This window comes from Equus przewalskii, chromosome 7 (assembly GCF_037783145.1).
Source record: "Equus przewalskii isolate Varuska chromosome 7, EquPr2, whole genome shotgun sequence".
Classification (NCBI taxonomy): Eukaryota; Metazoa; Chordata; class Mammalia; order Perissodactyla; family Equidae; genus Equus; species Equus przewalskii.
This window is the reverse complement of record NC_091837.1, coordinates 13,244,963-13,255,564: the sequence shown is the minus strand read 5'-3', so window position 1 is coordinate 13,255,564 and position 10,602 is coordinate 13,244,963. Positions and strand designations below refer to the sequence as shown.

Sequence of the window (10,602 nt, the reverse complement as noted above, 5' to 3'; positions counted from 1 at the left end):
AGGATGGTGGAGAGGAAAGGCAAAAAGAAGCTGGGTTCTGGATGACATTGTCGAGCTTCTGAATCTTCCCTGGAACTGCCTGACTCTGGGCTTGTTGTTAAATGAACAATTAATATTCTAATGGTTTAAGCTACCATTGATTGTTTTTGCTGCTGCTTGCAGCACCAGGTATCCCTGGTTTGTTAGTAGTAACCAAAGGAGACTCTTGATCTCATCCTTCAAGACTCTCTGTTGCTTAACGTCATTTAAAAATAATGAATGTCAATACTCATTTCAAAGCGCATGGCTAAGGTGCACTTTCATCTCATTTCCAACACAGCCGTTTACATCTTCCTGAGAATACTTGAAGTAAGGGAAAGAAAGAAACCAGATAACCCTGGCTACAGTGAACATCCTTGGGCATTTTCTGAAATCTTTCCTAACACTGGCAGAAATGGATGACATTTCCATTAATGGAAACAGGAGATTTTGGGTAGTTCAAAATTAGCTACAAGCGTTTTCAGCTAAAGGCCCCGTGTATTTCAGAGGCTCGGGCAACGTTTGTGGCAGCTCTTGTATCGTTCAATAACATTGATTTTTTAGAAAGGCAGGCAATTGAGAAGGCACAGTTTTAAACTTTCATTATCTTGAGAAGAGAAAGGCTTAACTGCAAACCCCTTTACCCCAGCCCCTGGAGAACATTTCTGCCCGGCAAGCGCTCCTCTCTCACCGCGGCCCCCAGCTCCTCCAGGTTATTTGAGGGTAAAAGGAGTGGATTCGCTCATCCAGCAGTAGCCGGCCAGCTGGAAGGCAAAAAGGACAGCAAAGCTTCTGTGTTCCCCAGGAGAGCTCAGCAGACCAGAAGTAATTAGAGCTCTAGTCACTCAGGCTTCAGGGAGATGTGGGTGTCAGGGACAGGCAGGTCTGCCAAGCCACCTCCCCTGGGACAGCCTGGGCCCAGGGCGCTGCAGCCCATAGTTCAGGGATGTGGAATTGTTTGCAGTCGACCCAGGACCTGAGACCGAAGAAGTTGCCCGCTCCACACCATTAGAAGAAAGTGTTGTCTCCCACAGACTCAAAGTCACAACGTTGGCAGCCAACTGTGCAACTTTTTCCCCTTATTGGAAAGATTATCATATTTGGAAATAATATTTGGATTATCATATTTATCATATTTGGATCATCATTGTGGGAAAGATCATCGTATTAAAGCATTGAGACTACCCTGGCTGGACAGTGGGCAAGACCATTCTGTTGAACTGTCACTAGGACATTATGACAAACGAACAAACTTGGACCCTTGCAATGTCCATCACCAACATGTTTTAATAAGAGATGAACGGAGACATTCGTTTTCCTCATCATGTTTCCCTCAAGCAGAGGGTCAGTCTTCTCCAGCTTTTGCTGGCATCCAGCACCTTCTTCCCTCCTTCTCTAGATTCCCTGCCTTCATGATGGGGAAGAGGCTCATGGAAAGCAGATCCCGGAGGTGGACGTTGTCTGCTGAGACATGGCGCCAGCCCTTCTTCCCAAGGCCAACCCCACACCCAACCGCCCTCCCTGCTCTTCCTTTGAAAATGTACACGTTTCACACATCCAGGCCCTCCTGTGCCTCCCCAGCCCACAGCGTCCCTGCCATGGGTTCCAATGCTGAACCCCAGGAGCTGCCTCTATGTGAGGACCAAGCCAGCTCTTGACAGCAAGAGGCTGCCGAGAAACCAGGGAGGAAGGAGTCCTGGTCCCCTGACGCCCACGGGAGCAGGTGGTTGGTGTAGCATCCTTTCGGTTTCTCTACCCATTGAGCCACCTGCCCACGCTCAGAATCCAAAGCGCTGAAACCTGAGTTAACTGTTTTCTTTCCCAAGAGCCATCAATCAGCCTGGCCGAGGAGGGGGCCAGAGAAGAAGCCCCTACGTGCCCTCCGCTGCTTCTGAAGGGGAGGCCCCTGCTCGGGCTTTGGGCTTGATGCTCACCTCCCTTCGGCCTCCGTCCCCAACACCCCGGGCGAACCACTTTCTGAGGTTGTCATCTGGCGCCAGCCCAGCTGTGCCCACGGACACATTTGGATGCCTTGGAGTCAAGGACAGCAACTCCAGAGGGGGCCAGGTGGGGGGGCATGTGGCTCAAGTTCAAATGTATGTCCGTCTGCCAGAGTCTCCACTGCCCAGGCCCTGGGGAGGGGATCGGAGGGGCCCCTTGTGAGGGAGCGTTTCTCAGACCCAAGAAAAATCTGCTCAGGCCACACCTGGGTCACCCGCAATTTCAAAGAAGAAAGCTTGGGGTCGTGGGTGGAGGAGAAACCTCCTGAACAGGTCCAGATGGTGGGCGGCAGGTGTCGACTCCCCGGGCGGCTGGTCTCCCAGGGGTCTGGGCCTGGACTGTATCTACAGAGATCTTTGGGCTGTTGTTCACTGAGGCTGTGACCAGCTGACTGTGGTAGCCAACCCGTGCCACCTGGCACTCTTAATGTGGCAGTTTTCCCATGCAGATCCACAGGTTATTAACAAACCTCCCCCCACACATACAGAGAACCCTGGAGCAAACACCTCCCCGTCCTGGGGTGGATCTCTATGAATATGAGCAAACGAAGTCAAGACACAAAACCCTGTTGGCCCAGGTCGTCCTCCAGGGTGAGTTCTTGATGTCGGCAGTGACAGTCGGTGCCCCAGCTGGGCTCCGCCAGCTCCCCGCACTCCACAGCCTCCAAGACCAGCACAGTCCCCCATCGGTCGCTACTCCTGAGAGCCAGAGTTCGACCTGGTGACGCCTGTGCCGAGCGTCCCTCGGCCGACCATCTCCTGGCCCCACTCCCGGTGGCTGGACTCCTGTAGTCCGCGGCCTTTGGTCTCGATGGGCAGAAAGCAGGAGGCCAGGGCAGCCAGGAGGCAGCAGCCACTGTACACAGCCAGCGTCAGGTACACGGAGGATTCCAGCATCACCTGGGGGAGGGAGACGCCCGCTGGTGAGAGCATCCTTTCTGAAGCACGGGCTCCACCGACCACCCAGATAAGACTGATACCGCCAGGCCCCCCTGTGAGCACTCTGTGTGAGTGAACCGCTTAGTCCTCACAGCAGCTCTGTGAGGTAGGTACTTGTCCCCATTTTACAGAGGGAACAACTGAGGCTCAAGGACGGTTAAGTAGCATCCCCAAGTTCATAGACACTCAGGATGGGGCTGGGGCTTGAACCTATTTGAACCCACACTCAAAGACCAGCTCAGCGCCCCCATTGGTCGATACTCCTGAGAGCCAGAGGTTGACCTGGTGACTCCTGTGCTGTGTGTCCCTTAGCTGACCATCTCCTGGCCCCATTCCTGGTGGCTGGACGCCTGTAGTCCTGGGCCTTTGGTCTTGATGGGCAAGTCCATCAGGCTCGTGAGTCTGTATCCCTTATAACTACACTCTCCCCTGGGACAGCGCCTCTGCCGACTTGCTAGCTTTACGGCGTGCCGCAAAACTCACTTCCTCATCAGCCGAACGGGCATGAGGTCAGTGTCCACCCCTAATGATGGCCTCACCCTGGAGCACTTTGGACCACGTGGGCACACGGCAAGCTCTCAGCCAATAGGAGTCAGTAGTGCATACAATGGCCAAACACCACAGCCCAGAACAGAAATACTTGGTGAAAACATGTGCTGGGGTTCTGTTTATATGAAATATTCAGGATAGGTAAATTCATGCAGACGGAAGGCAGATTCGTGGTTAAACGATACAGAGTTTTATTTTGGGGGGGATGAAAATGTTTCGGAACCGGATAGAAGTGGCAGTTGTACGACATTGTGAATGTGCTAAGTGCCACTGAATTGTTCACCTTAAAATGGTTAATTTATGTTATGTGACTTTTATCTTGATAAAAAAAGTGATAAAAACAGAAAAAAATGAATTGGATATTTAAAAAAGACTTCAAAATAAGATCCCTCAAAATGGATAGAAGTGCTTCAAGACACAAAAATGGCTGCAAAATCCTGCAACTGCATCTAATTATCCAACTCAGAAACCAGGAACTGGACATTTGTTTCCCACTAAATCATGTTGGCCTCCTTGTTTCCATCCAAATTGTTTTGCGCCAAATCATATGACACTCCCCAGGGTCTTCTGCATGGGAAAGATCTGGGTTTGATTCCAGCTTCCAGCCTTCCCAGCTGTGTGACCTTGGGCAGGTGTCTTTAACCCTTCTGAGCCTCAGTTTTCTCATCTGCAAGCAACACTTCTCCATAGGAAGATAATGCACACAAGATAATGCACACAGAGGGTTCTGCAGAGGCTCGGCGTATAGTGACCACTTGCCACGCACTGGCTCTTGTCATGCCCACCCCTCTGTGTTTGGGGGCGACCCCTACCTGAGCAATGAACGGAGTGATGAGAGCGCCCACTCTCGCCATGCCACTGCAGCTTCCTAGGCCCAGCGCTCGCGTCGCCGTGGGGTAGACCTGAAACACAGCCACCAACATGCGCTTGAGAAGATGCGCGTGGCTCCCTCCTCTCCAGCTCAGGGATGATGGGACTGACCCCCACAGGCGGGCCTGAAGTTAGGGTGATCCCTCAGGTGTTGGGGACCCTATTAAGGAGTGGGAAACCAGGGTGGGGATTCTCACGCCATACGGGATAGGAAGTTCAACTGAGAAAGAGGGCAAGAGGCCAAGCCACGGGTGGGAACCCAGTAAGGAGGTCCTGCCTGCCCGGGGTGGTCCCGAAGACTCCACCAGGAACTGCTGTGCACTCAGGATCCAGACACTGTTCTACCTGCCACTTGTCTTTGGTTTACCTTGAAGCACTGGTCATGGACTTTCATAATGACAGAGATGGAAATATTTACATAGCTTCTCAGTTGGTACCCAGGAGTGGCCCCGTGCTTAGTGCTCCCTTAGGCAAAGTGAGAAGGGGCTGTGCATCTTCCAGGCCAGGGTCCTTAAGAAGGGGGCACGTCTCCTCCACACCCTTGCCCAGTCCGCTGGCTGAAAGGAGGGCATGGAGGCCTGGGGGCAGAGCTTCTCAATCTGGGTACTGTGGGTGTTCTGGAACAGGTCATTGTTTGTAATGAGGGGCCATCCTGTGCACTGTAGGATGTTTAGCAGCATCCCTAGCTTCCACCCACTAGATGCCAGTGGCACTTCTGTACCTGCCATTCCAGTTGTGACAACCCTAAATACCTCCAGACCTTGCCAAATGTCCTCTGGGGTGAACATCATCCTTAGTTAATAATTATCGGGTGAGGAAGTCGCAAGATGCAAGGATCTTGGGTCCTTGAATCACTGTGGGGATGAAAGCTTTGCCAACCCGGAGCACCCGTACTGGATGGTTTCATAAGTGAGAAACCCCTGTTGTGTCAATACATTCCATTTGGGGAGCTATTTGTTACAGCAGCGAGCACGCCCCTAACAAATACAGTGCTCAGTGCAGAAAGCCGGGAAAGAAGGAAAAACGTAAAGGGGAAAAACAGAACTCACCAGGACCCCAACACTCGGACATAACCACTGCCACATTCTCATGTATATTCCTCCAGCTTTTCCTATGATTATATTCAGATATATGTTTGTCTATTTGTTCATTCAATGAATAGTTTTTGAGTGCATACCGTATGGATTTATATATGATATTTAATTCACTCAACGACACAAGCCATATATAAATACATTCTCCTTGTAAAAAATCACAACACCTAAATTCCCTTTTGATCCACTCCCCCTTCCAGGAAAATTCTCCCCACAGGACCCCACTATTATGAAGTTAGGAACATATCCTCCCAGAGGTGTTCAAAAACATGTGTGTAGAAAATATATAGCATTGTTTCTGAAATAGAAATGGTATCATACCATACATATCAGCCTGCAACTCGCTTTTTCCACTCAGCAATATGTCTTAAAATCCTATCCACATCAGTATATAGACACGTACCTCATTCTTTTTAACCGCTGCATTGTGTTCCATAATGGATATTCCACAGTTTACAGTTCAATAGAGATGGATGGACATTGTATTAAGAGTGTGTGTATTATATATAATATAATTATATATTCTATTATATAATAGAACGTAGCTGTATATTTTATATAGTTATATATGCTAATATATCAATAAATAAACATATTGATATTAACATATAATTAATACAGTACATACTAATATATTAATCTTATATTGAAATATAACTATAAATATCATATATAGCTCAGCATTTACACATCTTGAAATTTATTTTAAAGAAAGCACACATGTGCCCGAGAATTTAGAAAGCTGATCACCTCGGCATTGAAAAATTGGAAAACAATCAAAATATCTCTTAGTACGAGTTATATTTAGTGCCAACCACATCTTAGGCAATAACATATATATTAGATACGTATATATTTAATTGCATATACATTATACATGTAACTATATACACTATGTAATATATGCAATTGCATACATGCCATATATACATGCATATACATGTATACTACATGTAGCTGTGTATGTATTATAGATAATATGTATGTAACTATATACACTATGTTACATACCTATATGTAATTGCCTGGCCTATGGTTGGCACTCATTCTAACTTTTTAAATTGGATCAGTGAGTGAGTAGTGGGATCCTATTTTGTTCTTGCTGTCACGGAGCACGGCGAGCAGAGACTGGAGTGGGACGGTATCGTGAATTCTCTGGTGCCAAGCTCAACGCCCTTTGTTTGTCTCGGTCACACCCTCTCACTTCCTTCCCCTCCTGAATTATACTGAAGCAAATCCCAGAGCTGATATAATTTCATCCACTAGATGTTTCCATACATGCTGCTTTGAAGGCTTTTTTCCTCTTAGAAAAAGATTGTGGACCTTTCCCATGTCCATTTGGGTCATCTACAATAGCATGCTTTTTAAGGGCTGCACAGAATTCTGTTATTTGCATCAGCCATCAGTTGTTTAAGCAGTTCTCCATCGTTACACGTAGCTAGTTCACTTAGTTTAAATCAGGAGTCAGCAAACTTTTCTTAAAGGGCCAGGGAGTAAATAATTTGAGCTTTGTGAGCCATAGGGTCTCTGGCAGCTACTCAGCTCTGCCACTGTGACACAAAAGCTGTCGCGGGCAATAGCAGGAAAGGAGTGGTTGTGGTGTGTACCAATAAAGCTTTATTAGTGAACACTGAAACTGGGTATCATATAATCTTTACATGTCAAGAAATCATATTCTTTCAATTTTGCTTTCAGCCTTTTTAGCTCTTGGGCTGTCTAGAAGTGGTGGCAGGTTGGACACGGCTGAGGGCCACTGTTCGCTGAGCTCTGGCAGGTGCCGTTGTAGACCTGGGCCCCCAGTCCTGGCAGGGCAGGCAGTCTTCTAGCGTCTCCTGATGCGCTTCGGAGAGGCTCCAGCAAGTGGCTCACAAGCCTTTGGAGGAGGCCAGATGCCGTAGGCACCAAACAGCAGGAGACCCAGGCCCTGCCCACAGGGAGCCTTAGGAGGAGCCTCCTCGGGAGGAGCTATCTGGGGTGACTAAAATACAGAGGGGAACAGATACCGAGGGCAAAGGAAGCAGGAGAGGGGGATCTGGGAGGGCTTCCCGGAGGAGGCAGGCTTGGAGCTGGGCCTAGAAAGTTTGGTGGAGGAAGCGGGGTTCAGGATGACCACTCAGAGTGAGGGCTCTGGAGTGCCGTGCAGACCCATGGGCATGAGGGGCAATTTAGAACCCCCTCCCCGGGCACAGCCTCTGGGACACAATATTTCTTCCTCCCTGTTCTCCTATCTAAACTAAGATGAAAGAAAATACAATACACACAAAACAAATAACTCACAATCCCCGAGCGTGGGAAATGGACATGCTCAGATGCTCCTGTGTGGACTGGAAGTTGGTGCAACATTTTAGAGGGCGATTTTTCAGTTTCTCTCAATGTTTGTAACGTTTATAGGCTTTAACTCAGCAATTCCACATTTTGACATTTATTCTAAAGGAAGCACATGTGTGCACAAGAATATATATAAAGCTGTTCACCTTGGCGCTGTTTACAATGGTGAAAAGTCAGAAAGAACCCAAATATCCATTAGTAGGAGAATTGTTATAAAATTATGATTTGTCCATACTATATTATATAGAATAGTATAGTATAAAACATATATAGTACATACACTATAGTGTGTATATATATAGTATAATAAAGTATAATATATATTATATAGTCAAGTACAGTATATTATGTATAATATAGTATTACATATGATACATAATATAGTAAAGTATAGTATATAATATATAGTACATATACTATATATAGTGTGTATATATAGTGTAATAAAATATAACATATTATATAGTATAGTATATTATGTATAGTATAGTATACTATGTAAGTACATACACTATATATACTATAACATATATAGTATACTATATTCTATACATGTATAAATATACTATATATAGCATTGTAAAATATAGTATATCATACATACAGCATATAGCACATATAGTGTATATATACGCTATATAGTACAGTATGGTACAGCAGCTGTTGAAAAGAACAAAGTAGGTCCACATGTCCTGTGCGCCTTGTCCTCCATCTTCCCATCCAGAACCTCCCTCCACCTTCCCTCTCCTCGTGCTCTGCCCTGGGGGCTGGCCTATGTGGACCACAAAGGGCTCCTTGGCCCTCTGGCTCCTCGCGGGTTCGGCCAATGGGAAGCCCCAGTGGGAGATGGGCGGGGGGAGAGGGGCGGGGGTATTTATTCCTCAGCTCCTTCCCTTCCAGGTTGCCTCAGGCCACCTGTCCCTCAGCTAAAGGTCACAGCTTATCTCTACACGGCTCTCTCCTGGGACCCCGTAACACCTCCCTCTCCTCACCCCACTGGCCTTGGGTGGCAGCAGGGTCCCCAGCCACTGCCACCCATTGCAAGCTGTGGGGCTGTATCACTTTTTGGTTTCTCTAAGGCCTGCCCCACACTGCTGTCATTAGTCCCTTTATTAAAGTCTTCCCAGCTGCTCATTACCCAATTTGATACCTGCGCCAACATATATTAGTGTATATTTTTAAAAATCTGGAAAAACACACACTTGAACTATCGAAGGTCACCCCTAGGAAGGAGGAATCCAGGGTCCTTAAATTTTGGGTTCTATCCTCTATGACATTTGGAACTTTTACATGAACATAAGCTTTTATAAGCAGAAAAAAATGATTGAAAAAGAAAAGAAGCGCTTCACAGACCCAAAGGCAAGCTTCCTTCTGAGGAGCCCAGCTGGGCATTTCTGGAGGCGGAGCCCCCTCCCTCCCCACCCTGGCTGCTCCCAGACACCCCCTCTTACCTCAGGTGTGTAAACATAGGCTGCCTGGAAGCCTCCAGAAATAAACGCTCTTGCAATGAAGAGTAAGAGAGTGAGCATATTTCTGGGGAGAGAAAGAAAAAGTAGATGAGCAGGGGTATTTTTGTCACCTTGTTTCGGCAAAGTCCTATGTGCCCAGGCAGAGTTTATACCCTAGAAATTGGCCATGCCCGCCCTACCCGGACACGCGTTCATGTGCGCACATCGCAGTGCCTCTCTAAAGGTCTGCTTTTATAAGTCGATCATTCTCCAAAGCTCCTGGCTGAGATGGAGACATCTGCGGTACCCAGGTTGGGGGCAAGGTTGGGGAGAAGTGATAGAAATCATCCACAAGCCAGACAGGACCTTGTGGGGGCAGGAACTGAGCCAGGAACCAGCTGAGTCAGGGGAAGTAAATTTCTACTCAGTATTTTTAAGATAATCCTGATCCCTTGTTCCCATAAACATGTGAGAACACCAACATTTCAAGGTCTAGGCCACGTCTCCAGACCTTCCACAGATTCCTCATCAGGTTTGGTCCGGGCCCTCTCAGAGGTCAAGAGAGGCACAGGCCACGGCCACATTTTGAGGCTCTTGATAGATGGAAAAATGGAGAAATGCCAAAAGGAGATTATAAAACAGGACCTTGAAATATTTCCATTGAACAAATGACGACTTCTAACCAATTCACAAATTAAACAGCTAAACGCACGATCTCCCCGGGAGACGATGTCCAAGTGTCAATGTGACGTGTCGGAGCAGAGCCTGGACTAAGCAGCCCTCCCACCTCCACCCCCACCAGAGGCCCCAACTCTGAGCCCCATCTCTTGGTCAGTTATGAGGCAGCCAAGTGCCTCCGTCCTAGTGAGAGGCTGGGGGGATCCCTCAGATGACCCCCAAGGGGGTATAATCCCTGGCCTGCAGGCCCAAAGAGCCACGGACCACGACCTGAGAAATAAGCCTGCTGGCCAGAGAGAGCCGGCATCATGACCCACCTTCCAACACAGATAAACAGCAGGAGGCTGCAGAGGGAGAAGATGGCAAAGCACAGGGCCATGGTCTTCTTGCGGCCCAGGCGGTCGATAATCCACAGAGTCACAAGGACACCTGGAAGGGATCGGGGGCAGCATGGTTGGCAGCTTCTGACATGGCTCCCAATGCCCCCCACCTCCTGGTCTACACACGCTACATAATCCCCGCCCCTTGAGAGCAGAGGGACCTAGAGACTCCCTTCTCATGAAAAAGCAAAAGTGAGGGGCTGTCACTTCTGAGATGAGCTTAGAGAAGACCGTGACTTCTGTCTTGCTGGCATTCTCCCTCTCCCCGCCTCTTCTCATGCATTTGCCTTCAGGGAGA

At 48.0% G+C, this 10,602-nt stretch overlaps 1 protein-coding gene across 1 annotated transcript in view; it reads right to left on the bottom strand.

The window, feature by feature from the left end:
- Positions 1 to 1,285: 1,285 nt before the first annotated feature.
- The window catches only part of SVOP (SV2 related protein), a 65,500-nt gene continuing 56,183 nt past the window's right edge, over positions 1,286 to 10,602 (bottom strand). Inside the window, exons 13-16 of the mRNA XM_008520935.2 lie at positions 10,242 to 10,353; positions 9,250 to 9,331; positions 4,319 to 4,408; positions 1,286 to 2,918 (exon numbers count right to left, since the gene is read on the bottom strand). Of these exons, the coding sequence (XP_008519157.1) occupies positions 2,712 to 2,918; positions 4,319 to 4,408; positions 9,250 to 9,331; positions 10,242 to 10,353 (491 nt within the window). The 3' untranslated portion in view covers positions 1,286 to 2,711. The remainder of the gene's footprint in view (positions 2,919 to 4,318; positions 4,409 to 9,249; positions 9,332 to 10,241; positions 10,354 to 10,602) is intronic.